Source organism: Argopecten irradians, chromosome 3 (genome assembly GCF_041381155.1).
Source record: "Argopecten irradians isolate NY chromosome 3, Ai_NY, whole genome shotgun sequence".
NCBI lineage: Eukaryota > Metazoa > Mollusca > Bivalvia > Pectinida > Pectinidae > Argopecten > Argopecten irradians.
The window spans coordinates 25527579-25549301 of record NC_091136.1 but is presented as its reverse complement, the minus strand read 5'-3'; the positions used below and the strand labels follow the sequence as shown (position 1 = coordinate 25549301).

The window sequence follows — 21723 nt, the reverse complement described above, 5'->3', positions numbered from 1 at the left end:
TATGAATATGCGGTGAATACCTGTTTGAGATCTACCCGTAAGTAACTTGATATGCATTATGTGATAACCTCTTTTGTAGGAGGCATTGTGGTGGGATCAGATTTTCTGGTTTCCAGGTGAAGACGGATGCTATTTTACCTAAAGGAAATAGCTACCAACCTGCACATTTATGTGCACATGAATATTTTAGTATCATCATCGATATTCCAGAGGTTACTAAGCGGAAGTGATAGTAAACTCTGGATTATCGTGAATGTTTCTGTATATGCATGCACTGTTTATCTTGTCTCTAATTCCTCTCATATATTTGCATTCATATTAGGATATACTAAGTCATGACATCGTACTTTAAATGCTGTGTGTGTATGGTAAGAAGGTTTTAATACACATTATTATTTGAGAAACTATCTAATTTAGTAATTTTCTTTTCAATCTTTCTATGGGTGCCTACATATACTATGTGTAGTAACTTACATAATGTGTTTTATTCATGACTATAACGTGCATTAACTAAAATATTTTAAAATATATTTGACAAATGTCGATATCTTCATTATCAAAGTGATCTTAATTTCTATCAATACTTGAATTACCATTTCATTTTAATAGTTCCAATTCAGTGCTTACTTAAAATATCTCCTGATGCTTGAAATGTGTGTTTCAAATTGACAACTTTTATCTCTCTAACCCGAATTGCCGACTTCTGGGTCAGAAGTAAAAATCTTTCTCATATATAATCCTAAAATCCTCGATAACATATATGTTTTAGACGCATGGATGTTACCTAACTACACATTAATAAATAGGTTGTGTATAGTTGTTTTTCATTCGTGAAGGAATAACAATAATCACTATATTCATGGTTAAGTTTCCAAGAATTTAATGCTTGCGAATAAAGAAGAGCAGATCGCAAGATATATTATCATTATGAGTTATTATTGTCAGAAATCGACAATACATTGTATCGAACAGAGAATAACACCCCCTCCCTTGAAAATAAACAATGATCGGAAACTACATGTAGTATGTCAGCTCATATATCAAGTGTGTAGAATTATGTTGCACATTTTATGCCCTGACTTATCAAAGTGTACTTTTAAATGTACAGCTTTTCAGTTTACCAATATGGATATAGATTATTGGTAAATTCTAGACACAAAACACTTACGTCTACCTTATACATAATGTACACACAAAAGTAAGAAGTCAAATAACGCAACATTATCATTATAATAACAATTGCTAGAAGATTGATTTCTTAATCATTTAATCAAACAATAAACGTAAATGATATAGGTCATTGCTTTCAAATATTATATATATTTTTTTTCTTTCAAATCAAATTTGGACGGTCGTATCAAAGCAGACATATTCCCGACAAAATTATTTAATATTTTGCAAAATATTAATCTAAACGGACACGTTTATATACAGAACTAACGAGAGTAGATTTCAATTGTAGTGTAAACTAAATACAACATCAGGAATGCACCGCAATCAACCTTTTCCTTATAAGGCTACAATCTATCCAAAGCATTGTACCCTCCACACATAACAAGTCTTTGTCGTCAATATTACATTGTTGTAAGTATTACAGAGTTATCTAACGTAACGGCTGGGACAACTACTTGTTATGATAATGACACACAACTGCAAACCCTAACACGTCTACAAATGTAAATGGTTGGTATTTAAATGATTCATGATTCAACTATTCTTCATTTTTTTTAATGTGGAAATTTTAGACAGCCAGTCGATTTAAAATGATTTCATGTCACCGTATTTCATATCTAATATGCGGAAAGAACGATAATATCAAGTGCTGTCAAAACAAATAAAGAAATATTGGCGAAATTGTATGTGCATTTAAAAGTGTATTATTGAAATACTGCATGAGTCAAGTTGCATATACATGTATATGTAGTAGTGTGATCTAACTTACAAAATAATATAAGTTATCTATTTGTTTTATCTTTTTAAACTAGCAGTATTAAAAAAATTAATTTAGTTTAACATTATTGTTATTGCATTACCACAACGCATACAATCTTCCAGCTCACCTTCTTTCCTTTTCTGTATTCACTTTTGCAGTAAAATAGTTGTTATGTGTTTAAAAAAACTTTTATCATTTCTCGTAGACATCAAAATGAAATTAATATATAATTTTCTAGCGTATACATCTAATTTACAATTTCCGGTCATGGATATTTCATATGCTGATCCAGGATTTTATCAAACCATATAGGTTTCTTACATTGCATACAATTTACATTAATTTTGTTTGCGCTTATAATCATCACTTTAAAATTGTACTTTACCGGATTTGTTTGGAGATGACTAAGATAGGTTTTGCCTAATATCAAATCCCTTTGCTTTTTGTTGAAATTAAAACATCACTTTGATTTTACGAGTTGTTTGATACACATACACTGATGCCTACGCTAGTAATCTATTGTCTTTATTTAATCTTTATTCTTTCATAATGATCATGTTGTAATCCATGCACGCTATCACAACTCAAATGCTCACATTTCGGAGCGATAAATAAGTGGAATATGTAGGCACTAAATATTAACGATACAAAATCTAAAACAAACTTTACTAAACTATATATATCAGAAATAATCACTTCTTCCTCCATAAAACATTGTCCACAATGATATCTTCTTTCTATTGTTCTGTTCAAAATAGTTTATAATTTACAATTTCTTAGTTAGTATAAGGAGCAACAAGACCATTTTTAATGCGTTCAACAGTTATCATATTTCTTGACTTTTCTCTTCTGTGGTGACACCAATGAAATATAACTAATTACGCATTTATCACACTTATTTCTTAGATTTTAACATAAATTGAGTAACCTCCTTCAGAGTGGACTGCGCTGACTGAATAGAAAACACTACAACTGAGAAATGTTGTTTTACGATTTCCCAGAGTACTTCCGTTTCCTCTTCCGGTTGCCTGTTAGAGGTTAATGTCAGTAATGTATCCACTAGTCCAGGAAAAGGAGTGCCCTTATATGAATTCACATCGATGTCTCCATATAACACGTGTCTGAAACATCAATATGTCAAGTACCGAGGGATTCGTATGTATACTATCTGTATTATTTTTTCAATACTTTGCTTGTCTATGTTACATAAATTCTATGTTGTCACCTGTAGGCTTGGAATTTAAATTTTTGTATTATTCTTAATGATTAGCTTTTTAAAAATACTCTTTAGATATCTACGTTCTTGATGATGTCCAACTTTTCTATTAGACATACGGCTCTAATATGAAATTTTATGTTGAACTCACAAGAGGTCAACTGAAACTCACCTGGCATGGGGTCGTCCGGGAAGTCCAGCAGGGTCAATAAATGCTCTCTCTAACAGCATCAACTGGTCATTTATCCGCCTGATTGCTAAAGGGCTAGATACATGAAAGCATCAGTAAATAACAGGTCCAGATGAATAACGATCTATGTTATTACATTGTTAATGTACTACAATATCGTATGCTAATCGTATCACTAGTACATGCTAGTGATAATGTTCTTTAACGTTTTATACATGTGGCAAGGTTACGATATGATTACTTATCAGAGAAAAGTACTTATGATAAGGTGACGAGAATGTGACGAGTGTTATTGCATTATCTGGAAAATGTCATTAACAGATATAGACAGTTCCTTACTTATTTCTATCAACGTTCTGTACCATAGCTTGAAATGAAACAGCTTCTGATGTGAAATTGTCTGCTGCTTCCTCTAACCATTCTGAAAAGTACGTCAATAAAGAAAAGAAGAACATTTTACTTAAGTTATAAACTTTCTAAAACGTTATAAACTTTCTAAAACATTGCTACTTAACCATCCGTAAGATAATTGATATAAGTTTCAATTACAGCTCAGGATCCAGTTTTAACATTTCTAAGGAATTCTGCTGTCCTTTTCTTCTGGAGACTTTTGAAGTTAAGGAGATATCTTAAGTATGTAATTTATTCACACAAGATCATTCGAATGTCAGAATAGCGAAAGTATCAAATTACTGCTCAAATGTTTTTTTTTATCCTGTTACACATATCATTTTGAAATATGAAATATAATTATAAAACAGGATAACCCATGTTAAGGGATTCCAAACAACAATTTGTCATATTATGTTTCAAGATGAAATGTCAATAAACAAATTTGATTTGTCACTTCGACTTTTTAGAACAGAACTGTCGTTTATCATGTTAACCACACTTGAGTTAGTTATTTTCCAAAATTTGAAAACAATAACGAGACAACATTTTTTGTTTCTTGTCACATTCAAGTAAAATAACCACCATTGTGCATTTATATTGCATCATAGTGTCTACTACCTATAATTAAAACTAACAAATAGAAAATGCGTTGTAAAAAGTAATCCAAAGTTGAAAGCCAATCGGAATCAAGAGATGTTGGAAATGACCAATACGAGTCGCTGTCCGTGTTTAAACACTGGGGTGTTTGAACATAAACGCTATAAATGATTTACTTATTTTTAAGACTCGCTAAAGCCCGTGTTTCAAAATTTGAAAATTAACTAACTCATTCTTGATAAACATGATAAACAGTCATTTGATGGGGAACCTCTATATCTCATACAGGACATATTTAATGTAAATCTGAATATATATCTAGAATAAAGCAGAAATATTGTGAAAAAAGAAAACAAGAAAGTATTACTCACCAAAATGAACACCGTGTGATCTGAGGAATCGGCCATACTTATTGTCAAGGTTTTTGACATATAATTGTAATTGTTCTGCCAAGTCATTTACATTAAAAGGTACTATGAGAGAATCGGCCAAATTCCTTGTCATTTCTGAAATTATCTGCCCAACCGCGCGGTGAGTCTGGCAGCAAAATAGAGAGAAAAAAGTAATAAGGTGTGGTGAAATAGGACTGCATCCTATTCATGCATTGTCGCATACCCATGGCTGGTTGCACTACGTTATACTACATTTGGTGATAAGTTTAGCGTAGCGTAATCCATTCAACCGTGAGTCTCCAACGATATCTGTCATTAAAAACATTTTCACACTAAATCATCATGCTAAAAATTAAATTATCTGATGGATCTGAACTACAATTTATTCAACAGAGTAACTATGAGTACCAAATTATACGAGTACTTAAAGTCATACTGCATCTTTGATATTTTATCTTCTTGTTCCCCGGACGGACATCGTTTCATTATTCAAATGGATGGACATTTCAAATAGTATGAAAACAATGAGTAAAAAATGACGTTTTACTCTTCGTCCGTCATTGTTGTACAATCGAGAGGGGAGAAAACCTTTCAATATCATTAAGAAAAATAGCGAAAAAGAAAGGTGACAAATTTTCTCTTTGCTTTACACCGATGTTGCAAGTAAATATGTCAGATTCATGATTTCCATTTTTGACACAGGATTTTGAATTTATATAAACTAATTATTGCTTTAAACATTTTTCCAGATGCATACACCATATTATTACACTTTAGGAAATAAATGCGGAAATAACAACAAAATGGTATCCTTAATTTCAAACTTTTAACTACAAAGGATTTTCATGAAGGTTCGTAAAACATGTATGAAGAAAACCATACTTTCTGTAAGAAAGTTTTTCGTTTCACCTATAACAACTGAAGTAAAAATCAAAATGTGTCGGAATCAAATATTAAATCTTAATAATAATCGGATTGCGCCATTGCTGGTCACAACAAACGTCTTCATAAGCAACAAAACCCTGTCTTCACCTACAGAAGGATACCCGGAAATAAGTAATGAAATCTTGATGTTTATAAAAACCCTGGAACCCCCTTAGTAATGAATTTCTCAGTTGGTAGTCTGTCAGAAAAAAGTTGTAATAACGGAAGCGACCTATTTTTCTTACCTTGAAGCCTATGTCAAAAAACTCGTCCACAAGACGGAAGGTGTCGTAACGAGAGTGGTATCCGGGATACGAACCGATAGTTAGTGACTGGTACCAGATAAAAAAAGGAATGTACATGATAACGTATGTCTCATAATTCGATACACCATACAAAAAGACACAACACGAACATACCGCAGTCTCCCAAAACACGTACCTCGCACTTCACACACGCTACACATTGCATACATGGGAGGCCATCCTTACATGACCATGGATGTTAATAGGACGTTAAAATAATTAAATTATACATGATCAACAAAACAGAAAAAATATAACAAGTCAAAAAAGTTATTCTTATTCACATTTCCAATTATGTGTTGAATTAATTCGTGTTGTGCTGGTTTCTTTTTGATTTGCAAATACATCTGAATTGTTCACAAGAATTTCCATATGGAGTTCTGAAACTAGGTATTCTCTAGACCGATTGAGGATAAAATCAGACATATTTTAGACTTCCAATAAGGAAGACTTATTTTTTTTAACCCCAGTCTAAGGGAAGTAGAAAGTGTCAGTTCAGCGCAATCATACCTACCTATTTTTCTTAGCCTCAACTCATGACACAAGAAACTTGTTAACCCCTATTCAGTACAAAATTATAGCCATATACTGTAAAAGTGGTATTATTCGCGGCGTATAATAGCTTATTTCGCTTTTGTCATATCTCCGCGAATATACCAACACGCGAATATATGAACAAGTGCAAATCTTTATCTGTTAGAGTTAGGCTTTAGATGCAAAGAGCGAAAAAGTTTCTCACAGCAAAAAGTATGAATACAAAAACACATGAACATATTCCCGCTTACAGTATTCTGTCTTTGAGTTACTTCCCTTTCGGGTACATTTGTTTGTATTTATGGTGACGTCTTTTATTTTCTGAGCGACTTTCACGTCGTTTTCTATGAAATATTTGACATCACTCTCGCACGTCATAATCAATACCTACCCGTAAGGGCAGATTACTCTGTAATATGTAAATGCAAAATTGTATATATACTCATATGCGTCTAGAATACTCACCTGTTTTCCTACATAGAATGACATAAGGCATGGAATCCCTACTAACTGTACAAATGCCGCATGATCACTAGAAGATCCAAGTACACCAAATCTGCAACAACAACACCATTGTCGACAGTGCGGACAAAACTCAAACCATTCAGCTATTATTGTTTTAGAGTACTATCGGTTCTGCCATTGCACGCGTTTCTTTTATGTATTTGCACATTACAGAGTTATTTGCCCTTTCGGGGAGGTATTGGTTATGACGTCATATGCTCACAAAATGATGACGTCCCAATCGATACCTACTAACAGGGGATGTAACTATGTAACATGTAAAGACGGAACCAATGTAGAGTAGTGGTGCTTAGAATTAACATACAGATAATTTATATACAGTATGTGGTCGACATCGTTATCATAAGCCGAGTTTTGTGCTTTAGTTCAATGCTTATTTAATGTCTGTTAACAGTTATACTTGATTTCACTTTCAAATCTAGATAATACTTGTAATAAAAACTTAAAATATACATTTACACATTGAGGATGCATATTTTAAATAAGTAGTTTGTTTCGTATGAATTTCTATATGGAAAGATTTTTTTCAAGTAATTTCTACAATTTTCTTAAATCGAAAGACATCTTAACTTTATAATAGAATTTGCCTCATACACAGTGGCGTATTTTGTAACCCCCTCAACTCAACCAAGCTTGTTTTTATGCAGGGAAACAAGTATTTTTTTTCAGTTCTCATGAATTCTGGAAGTATTTAAATAAACTAATACATTTTAGTCGAAGATATTTCGCAGATATTGATATTTTTACTTTCCGTCACTATTCCGTAATACACGGAGACCGGGTAGACTTACAAATAGTGGTGAAGGTAAAAAAATGCCTAAATTCATTATAAAAGCGCAATAGTGACGTTTGTATTTTGGATTTAACATTATTTGGGATATTTCTTTTTCTTTCAGGATGTGAAAGGTTAGTGTAAATACAACTTGAAATTTTGAATTTATATCGAGCCTATTTCTGCGCCGTGTGAATCCAGCCTCAATTGTTAGAGGTTATAGACACGACTTATTGAACAAAAGTGTCTCGTCGTGCTATACCTTCCCCCTCCCGCTTCCTACGTGCTAAATTGTAACAATTACTGATGTTCAAGGATCAAAATAAAGCACGTTGATGGAAAAGCAAGCTTTACCACCGTCAGTGGTTGATAACAGCGATTTAACCCCCGGAGTCATTATAATGGTAGGTTATCTCCTCCTGATAGTCATCACTATGGTAGGCTACTTTATATCATGTAGATGAAGAGGTCAAAGGTCAGAGGTTACTTACGCTGGTTTAGACTGATCTGACCTTGGGTATGTCCTCAGCCACTTATCATACACTGTACGTAATTCATCTCCAGTCTCCGGATTGGGATTAATTACCTGCTCAACAGCAAAATAAACTTGATACATAAGAAATAATGAAAAAAAAACCCAAAAAACCCGTGAACATGGTTACATACTGGCCAGAGAAAATTTCTTTTTGATAACCATCTTAAGTTTGTGATAAAAATGTGTATGAAGCCATAGTTACATAGTATTTTATTGAGTATACTGTAACCTAATTTTATAGAATGCCACAAATAGCGCAACCATATACTTTAGATTGCATGGCTTAGATCATATGGGACGAAGTCTCAAGTGACCTATACTACTTGCATTTCATCTGTCGTACATCATCCGTCGTGCGTCATGCCTTATGTGTTGGTACACAATTTGCATTTTCGACTAATCTACTTCTCTAAAACTGCTAAAACAAATGCAGTGAAGTTTAAAGCAAACCTTTTATGACCTGTAAATGATATAGTCTTCATCCCAGAGGAACTGTTGAAAGGACGAAATCGACTAATGGATCAAGTTTCCAAAATATTCTTCTCAACACACAATAATTAATTTTATTTTTTCATACTACATCCTGATTTTCAGATTATTTTTCGTCGTATACTATAGGGATAAAATCCGAGAACGGTGCGAAAACCCGACATTTTTCATGACGTGACAATACAGACGTCGACGTTGCGTATTGATTTAGCAAAAATAATTCATTGGAACATCAATGGAATTCTCCGTTTAAACGTATTTTATGTTCTCAAGTAGTCTGAAAAATTAATTACAAGCATTGATGTTACTATTGTTTCATCGGGTTATGAAATAAATTTAGTTTGCAAAGTTTTTGTGATTATCCGCTATACGGATTCACACAGTTTGCAAAAAAAATTATTTCACACCCCGATGAAGGTAAAACTATTGACATCAATGCTTACTTACTATAATTTATACAGAAAAAAAACACATTTTGATTCAATTCCAAAAGGAAATGGGTAAAATTTGTTTAGAACTATTATCATGAGATAAAATTGTTCTCAAAGCCCTGAAGGAGGGACACAAACTTAAGTCCTTCTCATAGTTCCCAGATATGATAGAAGCAAATACTCTTCATAGTTTGAAAGGTCAGATTGATAAAATAATCACTTAATCTTTATACACTTTATGTCACATTTGGGTCATATGCACACATTAGTCGTGTTTGCAATCAGGAGGCTGGTGGGTGCATGGAGCCAAAATGCAGTAACGCATCTTTGTGACATACTGTATGAGAAAAGAGTTAAGGCCCCTTGCTGAGGCGAAGGTGATACTGCCATGTTTTGATGACCGTAATATATAGTGCTTTGGCGTCCCTGTCAATGTTGATGATAAATGTACTGATGCTTTTAAGTATGGTGGAACTAGGTATTTTGATATTATTATGTGTCAACTTCGTAATCGAGCAAGACAGCTAAATTCTGATCTCTATAAAGACCATCTTTCTAATAGTCCATCCTGTATTTGTGGATACTCTACTGAAGATGTTGATCACTTCTTTCTCTTCAATCCTAGATATGCAGTCCAACGTCAGAGCTTGTTAACTTCTCTGTCTCATTTACAACTTGACATCCAATTAAACCTTCACCTGAATCTAGACCTGAATCTTTCTCAACATTTACATATGAATGCTGACATTCTAACAAAGGGAAGTAATCACCTTAGCCATGATATAAATTCAAACCTGTGTGCCTGTGTCCAAACCTTTATTGAATCATCTGGCAGACTTTGAGCCCACCATAATTATTATTACATAATAACATTCATACCTCTCTTATACAAGTATATATTAAAATCTAGCAAAATAATCCATATTGTACTATCCAATATTATATGAATATTAACATGTTTATGACTTCTTATACAAACATAATCTAACTGTTTCATGAAATATGAAGAATGAATAGTATTGGAGGATTTGGATATATATATATATATTCAACTATTTTGTCTGCAGGTATGCATTGGTTACTATATTCTCAAATATATCCATACCATAACTCAACCATTTGATTCTCAAATTTGTATTAAACTATTGATATTACATTTTATTATAATGAATTACCTAGATATAATATTACAAGTTTAATCCTTTGTCTGTTCCAAGTTCTTTGACAGGAGTAGATCATAGGTAAACCCTTATAACACTCATATTTTTATATTACATTATGTATAAACCCATTTTCTCCAATGTTATAATTAATTTATATGCATATGTTTTAATATACTCCCTCAGTATGGCTCTTTCTCTGGACATTCCTGACTAGGATCAGTACTTAGTGGTAACACTATGGACTTTATAGTATTGCCTGCTCACTAGGAATGGCTTGTGTGGGAGTGACATTGAGGGATCCAAATTCAAATTAAATTCAAATCAATATCAACCGGTTTAAATCAAGGAACTGTATTTATTGAACTGATATGAATCCATTATAAATCTCAACTTATCATTATCTGGCTATACAGTATCCACATTTTAACTATAAACAAAAACATAGGTATGCATATATACATGTATATATATATATACTTAACATGCTTTTTATACCTGCTCATTATTGGAGTGTTACCATAGTATTACTTACAAGTGTATCCTAAATATATATTTAATTTCAATATTGTCTGTAAAATTACATATATTATATATATGATTTTGAGATGTACATGTATGTATCCACAGTGAGAGGGCTTACATAGGCATAGCCTGCTGCCCAATCCCTATTAAATCTAATGATTTAATAAAAATATTTTGAAATGAAATGCTTTGGCGTATTGTTTTCCCCTAAAATATATTTAAGTGGCTTACTTTTGCTAAACGTTATAATAACATAATTTATGACATAATCTGTAAATTATCTGGGTGCAAAGTAACGTGTTAAGGTGATGTTGATAATACACTATGTATCCATCAGTACAGAAGAACCAATCGATATTTTAATGTTGGAGTATTACATGTTATCTTGTTCATCTTTGATACATTACCTTCTTAGTGGCCTCGTAAGTGGCATGATACATCAATGGCGTTCCACTTGGTCCAAACGAAAAGTTTCCTGAAAAGTCATGGGGATTGACCAATTTACATACTGTATTCTATTATTCAAAGTTTTACATGTCACTAAACTTATGCAATCAAATTAGATCGATGACTTCTATGACAAACTTCAGGTTCCGGTAAAGTCATTTTGAGACCAATAATAAAAACATCAAAAATTATTCATTTCTGATGCAATGGTAATGATTAATAGCTCAAAATGTTCAGTGGAGGGAGAGCTATACATTGGTTGCAGTTTTGCTTTATAAAAATACAGTACAAAATTTTACAAAAAAAACCTATTTTATAACACTGTTTGTTCCAAGACATAGGAAAATAATTTTGCCAAATAATTTTAACCATTTTTTCAATAAATGACAATTTCAATGTCAATAGATCTAGATGTACTAGGGTTTTCTTTTAAAGCTTTAAAATGTGTTTTACTATGAATTCTTGTCTTCAAAAGTCATATAAAATTAAGAAAATAAAGGAAGAAAGCAGCCATGATGAATTTGAATTCTTTGTTGTGCAATTATAGAAATAAAAAGAAACAAAATAAAATATGAATAGCTTTACAAAATATTTTTGGGTGTTGTGTCGTCGGCGATTATCAAGTTGACAAAGGCACATTTCGCCCAGATAAACTTATTTTTGACAAAGAAACGAACGTACGATTTAAGTATCATATATACAGAATGAATGTATTTATTCAGCTTTACTTAGCTAAAGTAGATGCGAAATCGGGCTCCTCTTCGATCTCGTTATTTTGCGTGAGTTTATACGAAGTAAACATCACATCGCGTGCAGCGCTTGTACAACCGGAAGTACCTTCTCTACAAATAATCTCGGACATAAATACAATGTAAAAGATATAATAGTATAACCCATATCAAAAATTGGTAAATGTGTTTCATATCTAAAATATCATTTAAAACAATATAATTATTATACAATTTACTCTGCTTCATGCATTTTCTGCGTAATAATGTTCTGTGACTCGAAACCGAAAGTAGCTTGAAAGAATATGAAGCGCTCACGCATTGGTATAAAAAGGAGGAAAGTAAGCTTTGATTTCCGAAAAAATGACACAGTTTGTGTGTAAGAACATTTATTTGGAAAACGTACTAAACTTTGCAAGTGGCACCGTAGTTTCCAGTTAAATTCACCTTAATATAGCTGCTTGACTATACCATGTGGCGGCGCCCATTGAGGGAACAAGGTGATATACAAGCCCAGATATTTCCTCATGAAGACTGTAAAGCCGCACTACCTAGCTTATATTTCGATATATCTATCTGCGAGTTTCAGTTTCAGAAACATGTTTGTATTAAAACGTTTGAATTTTTTGCGATTTATGTGTGTAAATTTAGACATAAAATTCAATATACCCATTACACAAGACAGACATAAGTTGACATGCTTACAGATTTTTTTGCTTCGACCACTAAGGATAAGATTCACCAAATATGTTTTTAGAATTCCAAGGATTTCTATGTAAAAATATATTATTTTACATTGTTCCAACATGGACTTTACCGAAACCTTAACATCAAAGTCATCCGACTAATATGGCTCACCGGCCTTACTTCTCTCGCAATATTACCTGTCCCACCGAGCTTAATTTCTCTCGTCGTTTACCTGTCGACTTATCTCTCTCATTGTACCTCAGTTGGATAACTTACATAACTTACTTTTCGGGAACTTATTTTACGTGTCTCGTGAAATTAGTCAGACGTACCTGTCATGGCCATGTCCAGGTTGATGTAGGCTACTGATCGTACGGCAAGGTTTTTCACATATTGCTACAAGCAGATGATGGGATGTTGTTTGAAAATACATCAAGAGATAATCAAAATTGTGTCTGAATAATAGTTCGAAAAACGGATTACTGCTACATGTGCTTTACTTCAGAAATATCCATACCTCAACCCACTCATATGAGCCCAATACTCCGTACTCTTCTGCGTCCCAGCTGCAGAATATAATGGTTCGTCGGGGCCGCCATCTACCTGTATATCGCAATATATTTAATTTTAATCATCAAGTTTGTTTTCAAATGATACACAGATGTAATTGATACTTCAATCGAAACAAATTTTAACGAAAATAGATAAACCCTTCAAAATTGATAGATATTGATTTCCAAGGCAATACGAGGATTTTGTGGTACTAAAATGACGTTGTTGGAGTGTGGTTAGTCCCACCTATCGGCGATAGTCATTTCAAAAGTATGATGCAAAATATGATGTCATATTATCGTTGGAAGAACTACTCGACTATATCCTTTACCAACTACGGTTTGGCTTTATAAAACTGGTGTATTTATGGAATCGATATTACTTCATCAACTACCCTAATTTGGGATGATATTCATCAAAGCGGAGAAAATATGAAAATAAAATTACTTCCATATATACTAGCATCATGAAGAGTAATTAAAACGCATTGCTATCAGAAGCTATACTTAAATTAAATAAAATCAATATTGACGTACTCTGTCATTCACGCATGGTCACATATATAAAATATACATGTACATCGTTCATAAAATTGCCGTTTCCTAATGGCAGTTGAATAATTCATAATTTGAAATAGTGTTATAACAGATGCATTAGATACTAAAACTGTAATTAGTGTTGTCACGCTGTATATCACAGCTGTTACCGCCGTCACGAGACATGGAGTTCATGTTATGGAAGTTATTGTTTCTGCTTCAACTATAAATATCTTTATTATATAACTATTATCGTCAACGTTGTCGTCATTATCTTCATTGTCATTATCTTTATCATCATCATTATCATCATCATCACCATCATGATCATGGTCATCATTATAATCATAAAGTAAGTAAATTCTTCAATATGCATGAATAAAATAAACGGCTTCTATTTTCCGTTACCATCGGCGTCATTGTTTTAATTTGACGTTCTGGAATTGATGTGTATGTGTGTGTTCTGTTATAAATATTGAAGTAAAGTCACATAATAAAGTATTCACTGAAGAAGCTGAATTCTAGTATTATAGTCTGTAACTAAATGTAACAATATCAACCCAAACCATTTAACATAACATGATATCAAAGCCTTCCGTTATCGTAATTCTCTTAACCAACAAACGTCCATTTACATGATCGTTTGTAAGTTTAGAACTGTTGCATTGAATCATCTTGGTAATGCATAGTTATTTAGATGCTTTATTTAATATGCTTTATAATTATTTTTTCTTATTACTTGATAAAATAAAAAATATTTTTAAATGTACTATTTCATTAATTTTCCAAGGGATTATTTTTCGACATCAATACGCAACTTCGACGTCTCTATTGTGACGTCATGATGACGCCGGATTTTCCCGCCATTCTCGGTATTTTTTCTTCATAGTTCATAGAGGTATACGGGATTTGTGTGACCTTAATACCTTGTTTGACCAGATTACCCATCACTCTGGACACCTCTTTCATGACGGCTGTCCCACTAGACGGGTCAATAGATCCGAACACCCACGCGTCTCTATGGTTACCCATCAGTACGTACCGGTCTGAAAACGAACATCGTCATATCTGTTATATGGCGATAGAATTATCGAAGTTTAATGTGTAAGTATGGGTAGGGAATAGGACTTGTTTACACAATCCGTACACATTCCGTGTTTAAGATTATATTACCAAAACCAGTTATGTAACAATGAATGATGATTAAAAGATCATGGGTAATAAAACGACAATCGAAAGCAGGAAACATAGCTAGAGGGCTTAGAGGGCTTAGAGGGCTTACTAAATTGACATTGGACGGACTGGTTAAACAGCCATGCGAATTTGTAAAAAAATAAAATAATGAAAATCATTTTGAAATCGAGGTACACATGTATTTGGTATTTCTAAACAAATGTCTTGATTGTTTTACGAAACCCCACAGAGCTGTTTAGTATATTCAAAAGTTCATCTGCCAAATACGAAATATGTTTAGAGAAAGTCCATTTTCATTGAGGTAAGCATCTTTGGTAGTGGATTGGCAAAATAATATTAATCTATTTAAATTTATAACGGTATTCGTCTGATACCCAGCGACTTTGTCCGTGTATTATTTATTCGCATATGTTACTCGTGTAATATAATATAAATCGATTCCCATTGGCTAGAATTTATTGCGACGTCATGTAAGTAAAAAATAACATGATATCAGGATTGGAGGACGTGCGACAAAATAGGGGCTTCTGTTTGAGTTCGGCAACTGCACATCTTGACGTTGAGATTCTTTGAAATATAATTATGTAGCTATGTGATAAATAATATTATTTTATATGAGATTTTTATAAAACTTATCAAAGATTTATTTTTTCTCGTCAAGGCTCGCAAAAATGAAAAACAAAATTTTTCATAAAATTTCATATGAAATAAAAAAAAAGAAAAAAAGATTTTATATATGTTATAGTTAAACGATAACAACAAAACAAATTCTAGAACTGCATATGTTTTTGTAAGTAATCGACCTACCTGGCTCAATATCTCCACGTATTATTCCAAACACGTTATGGATCCGCCTCATGTAGTTCTGCGTCGAAATAAAAATCCGTATTTTTCTGAAACATAGCAGCATTATATTACAAAAACAGCTGTTTATAACAGCGACATGCTTGAAATCCATATCTAAAGTACTATCTATTTTACATATGTTTGAATCGCCACTGACAGGTTGCTGAAAAATTCGGAAAATAGCTTTTGTTAAATATAAAGCATATTATTGTTTGACATTAATACCCCTTTTTGGCGTTCCTGACATTCTTTCTGGATCCAACAAGAAACATGATTTATATACTTTAAACTTCTTTATTATCGTGTGCGATTTAATTTCGCTATTTTGTTTTGTGGGATATAAGAAAATAAATTGTCACGTAAACGTTTCATATACAAGTAAAGTTGAACTATTGAAGTTTAGATCGCGAAATTACATTGCCTTACGTATGTTAACTCGAAATTAATTCGCCACAAAAAATAATGGGTTTATGCAAATTGAATTATGCAAGGCGTACTAGGGGAAGTTTCAGTAAGTTAACACTATAATGTAGAAGTCAGGTCGTTGTTTGTCACAGGATGACGGCCATAATTACTACATAACATGGAATATTCGTGGGTACTTTCTTTCATGGTTCGGAGAATTCAAATAATTTCGTGAGTAGAAATATCCGTCGTTCGACGATAGAAAAATTATAACAATATCATAAACAACAATATTCGTTGTTTATATATTTTTGTATATTTATAGTTTATAACAACAATGAAAACAACGAAAAATTCAAAAATTCTACACAACCAAAATTTCATGTTATACAGTTTACCGACACCTTTCGTAAAATTACTGTGGACTCTTACAGGTGAGACTATAGATAACCTAACCTTACCTCAGGTGGTCTCAAAAAGGTTCGACATTAGTAACCAATCAAAATGTTATATTTAACGTGAACTGGATAACCAATATCTTAAATTGCCAACTATACAAAATACAAAAGGAAGACGTCATGCATGAATTTATAAGTATTAAGTACTCACTGGCCGGTCGTCTTGAATTGTCCTCCAATTCTATAGGTGATGTTTAACCCTCCTCTCCAGTGACCTGGTACCTCCTCGCCTGTCATCTCTCTTTAGATAGCATTATAAAAAGACAGGAAAAACCTATAAAAATATATACTCGACTGGATACACATTTAATATTAATATGTATATCGTTTAACTGAAACTTTGAAATAAAACTGATGAAAACTTTTATTCATTACGACTAAATTGAGATAACATGATAACGATTTGAATAACAGCAATTTTCAGATTAATTAATTCATGTTTACATTTATAGCCATTTTATGTCACCGAAAATGCCGAACAAAACATAAAATAATCACAAAGCGATAGTCACTCACCTAAGGAACACCTCTGCCGCGCCATATCCAATAGAATGTACAGGGATGGTGGGCAGATCAGCTTCGCTGCTATTCTCTGGGTATCTGTATGCTGTTTCTGTATTATCATAAGTAACTTAAAACACGACTCTTTTTACTGGCATTTGTTGTGATTTTTTATGTGCAGATATGAGAGTTGGATGATACGAGTGCATTTAATGCTGATAATGATGATTGTATGGAAAATTGTTAAGTTAAGGTTGAACAACTGCTTTAGCAGAATTACAAAATATATGCTGAGCCATCCAACAGTAAGAAGAGAACATTTATAATTGTGAAGCAGAATAAGTATGGTTTGTATGTAGTCATTGTAACCATGATTAAAGTGATAGAAACATGATGAGGCACACTCGAAGACGCTCTATATGAGACATTGAAACCTTTTATTTAAAACGGTAATCGACTCTCGGATTAAAAACTGAAGAAAGACAAAAGAATGCATCATTTGCAATAATAATTTGTCTTCATCGGCGTATTTGCAATTTTAGTTCTCCCCGAACACACGTGTGTGATTTTTTCTCCTGGCTTGTATACGTTTTGCGTCAGTGTAATAGTTTTGTAAGAGGGGTGTCGATATAAAACCATACCTGTTGCGGGGTAACCACGGGTAAGAGGATCCCCGCTCATTCTCCCAACTGTACCGCTCTGTACACCAGAAGGAGGCAGTGACCAGCCTTCCGGATAAAGGTTTCCGTCTGGTAGGACTTCAGCAGGGTCCGAGTAGATAATGACACCGACAGCTCCATTAGCGGCTGCTAGTCGAACCTAGAAACACCAGAAACTAAAAGTAAAATAAGCCTCGAGATAGAAATTATCTAGGTATTAAGGCACCACATCACTTTCAGTATCCATATCAGTTATTTATTTACTAATATCGAAAAAGTACTGTCAATCTGTATTAAAATTGTCAGTATTTTTAATACAAAAGAACTGAGTCTTTGAGAAATTCTCCATGATGATCCTTTACATGGAAAGACCTTTGTATTATAGCTTGAAGTAAACTGGATAACTTTGTCATTATCTGGTCTTAAATAACTAATCAATACAACGATCGATACACAGTTTCGTTCTGGTTATCATATGTTTGAGTTTCTAGTTTATACCTCTTTGGAGTGCAAATAGGTCACACAATATTTATTATGGCAGCATTGTACATAGATACATGTGATAGTGACCAAATCTTTTTAGTTTTCTTTTTAAATTGCCGTTTCGTATAGATATGCCAATGGATACACTTGAATAAATATTGACATTTTAGCTTAATTAAAATCACAAAATAGGTATATCAGACATGAAACAACTTTAGAAAATAACGCTTTTCATAACGCACCTTGTTGCCCCGGAACACACGCGCGTACCGCACAATAACGATGGCACCCGAGACTTTGACGGACGTGTTGTTCCTCAACCATTCGTAATCTTCTCGTTGTCCATAGTTAACATACACAAGGCGCTCCTTTGAAAACAACAAAACAAAATTTTAAAATATCAGTTATGTGATCTTATTAAGAAGCATGTTTATCAACTTTTTAGCAAATTTGACATTCGATTACTTTAGTTGTCGCAGAAGATATACGTCGCTGCAAAAGCAATGTTATGTGGCTACCACATAAACCTGACGTCCTAAACGAAACAATCAAACCAAACCAAACAATAAAATTGTTAATGGGAATGAGTACCGATCTTGTGAACTGTTCCTATATACTTCTGGTTGTCTCATTAGTCATGAAACAACTGTAAAACATTTTAACATTTTGGTATTAGATAATGTTTTAGGCAGTAAGCATATTTTTCTTCTACAGAGAGCATCGTGGTTCAATTTTCATGATGATAATCGCATTGTTCGTTGAAGGACATTTCAGTGCTCTAACAGATATCACATTTCTAAGGTCACTTTTATTTTAAGAAAGAGTAATTTTTTTCCACAGAAGTTTAATCACTAAAGAGGCTTCAACATAGTCCTAATATAATGAAGCGATTTACGCAATTCCATCTTCCGCTCCATTTCACACACAGCAACATATACAAAAAATAATAATAAAAAACACTAACCGCTGTTAAGTCGCCAGCAGCTGAGTAGGCATTAAATGGTGGCACTACACCACTTTTGTTCTCTCTCGGGTCAAGGATTGCCTCCCTTAGTGGAGACCGGTACATTACACCACCGGTGGCGTTGATCAACTCTATCCGGTTCATCATTTCGTCATCCGTGTTTTTGGGGTAGGACAACAAGACGTCATACGGTGTGACGTAGACCTCGTCAAGTCCCTCTTGTTTCCAAAAGTCGTGTAGTTGTTTAGCCTGGCTAAAGTCAGCTTCCGTCCCCGCAAGGTGGGGTAGCTCTGAGAGGTCTCTATGGCGTAATATTGATATTCAGTTATTTCAACATTTCTTGAATATAATATGTATTGAAAATTAAAAGCGGTATAATATTGCCCAAGAAAATATTTGATATTACTTTTAACAAGCTAACCTATGTCATAAACTATAATTCATTTTTCATTCAAAAATAAAACAAGCAGTCACCAAATGATATATGTGAAACGTCATAATGTATATGTGTGTATATCATTGCATATCAGGAGATCTTTTGGTATTAGAATTACAATTTAGTTAAATCATCAGTATAATGTAAATTATTGAATAATAAACACAAAATTTAGAGATTAACTGTTGATTCCATCGTTAAATGTCTTATTTCACTGTGGTCAATTACAACATTGATGCTGGCATTATTTGTATGTTTACATGAATTGAAGACAAGATGACGGCATAATCACAATAAAAATTTTGAAGAGACATGTTACATAATTTGAAACAGTTAATTGTTTATAATGTCATTTAAAACTGTTTTCGGTCAGAGAAACATTATTCTCATTATTATACTCACATATATATGTAATCGAAAATACTTCCCTGTTTAGCTATGTCACCCCTAAACTTTCACCATGAACTATTCCAATCCTACATCCGTTGTCGTCTGCCTCGTGATAATTAAATTTAGAATTGGGAATCAAAATATAAAAACTAAAATTTTATTTACTGCCACCATTGTATTTTTCTGTCCCAGCGGCAATTGTTATTATCTAATACTGAGCTCAATGTTCATCTTATGTCGACATAAGTGATGAAAATAAATCGTTTGATACCGTTCCGCTTCGTTATTGGGTTTATATTATATTAAATTATCAACATGAACTAAACCATGCAAATGGCCTTTGAACGCTTATTTTCAACGGGATTAAGCACTGTAGAGAAAAGACCTTTCAAACATGGCAAGCAAGAGGGAATGTTTTGATCGGGACAACAGGGACACAAAGGAGTGCTGTTTCCAAAGTTTTCATTTGGCTGTAACGCTTGGAAAATCATTCTGATTTTAGAACAGTTGAAATTTTGAAGATATCTCGATAATATTTTTTGAGGAAAAATATAAATCATTTAGTTTAATACTAACTATATATTTTAATGTTTTAACAAGTATTCTAGTTTTGAAAACGTATTGGACTCTATGAACACATGTTTATATCTAATGATTATTTTTTTTTTTGAATAAAAGAAAATTTTGAATAAACATTGCACTTTTATGAATACAAGATAATATTTTTGAACAGATATTGATATGGTGATTGACAAAAATAGTACCAAAGAAACCAAGAATCACTATGTTGTTTTCGGATACATATGGAAATTGTATTGGAACATTTTATATCAAATACTATATAGAATACACATATCATTCGACTAACTTATAAAATCCAAAATAATAGTTATCATAAATATTACCTTAGGTATTCCCGAATATTTTCACTTTTGATTTCATTGATGATAGTATCGCTAAATGCGGGATCGCCATCTTTGATAATTTTATTTGAAACTCCGGGAAGAAAGACTCCATCTCCGGTCTTCTGCTTGCCTGACTGTCCAATAACAAGTCCAACAGCCAAACCTATTAGTATACCAACAAGTCCTGCTATACAGGAATCCTTCCATTTTATGATGCCTGGTCTGACGTTTCGAGGAGCGTCTCCGTCAAATGTCGTGTAATTGGTAGTCATTGGTGTTATTTGATTATCAGTTAAAACAAAACAGCGTGCTACAACGGCTAGACTCACAGACGTTAAGCATTACATTGATAAAGCTATGGAATGATGCGTACACCTGTTGCAGTATTTATCTATAAAATAAACATCTGTAGTATCTATTGACTTAAATGCTAGTTTTGTGTTTTTAAAACACAACTTCCGAAGGTACCATGTACATACGAAGGCCATTACAGACAAGACAATTTACACTACAAATACAATGAACAGGACTCAATCAGTCTGTACTCTTAATGCCGTAAGGCCCGCGGAATAAAGAAACTTGACTGTTATATTAGACTACATGTATATGAC

At 33.1% G+C, this 21723-nt stretch overlaps 1 protein-coding gene across 1 annotated transcript; it reads right to left on the bottom strand.

The window, feature by feature from the left end:
* Window positions 1–443: 443 nt before the first annotated feature.
* On the bottom strand, window positions 444–21384 carry LOC138319590 (N-acetylated-alpha-linked acidic dipeptidase 2-like). Its single transcript, XM_069262741.1, has 18 exons — window positions 21113–21384; window positions 19382–19682; window positions 18660–18785; window positions 17917–18094; window positions 17291–17387; window positions 16926–17015; window positions 15873–15958; window positions 14798–14917; window positions 13301–13386; window positions 13116–13179; window positions 11329–11396; window positions 8273–8367; window positions 6950–7040; window positions 5891–5977; window positions 4701–4866; window positions 3679–3760; window positions 3322–3414; window positions 444–3054 (listed from the first exon to the last, which is right to left on the bottom strand). The coding sequence occupies exons 1-18, from the start codon at window positions 21382–21384 to the stop codon at window positions 2829–2831; spliced, it is 2328 nt and encodes a 775-aa protein (XP_069118842.1). The 3' UTR covers window positions 444–2828.
* Window positions 21385–21723: the final 339 nt, after the last annotated feature.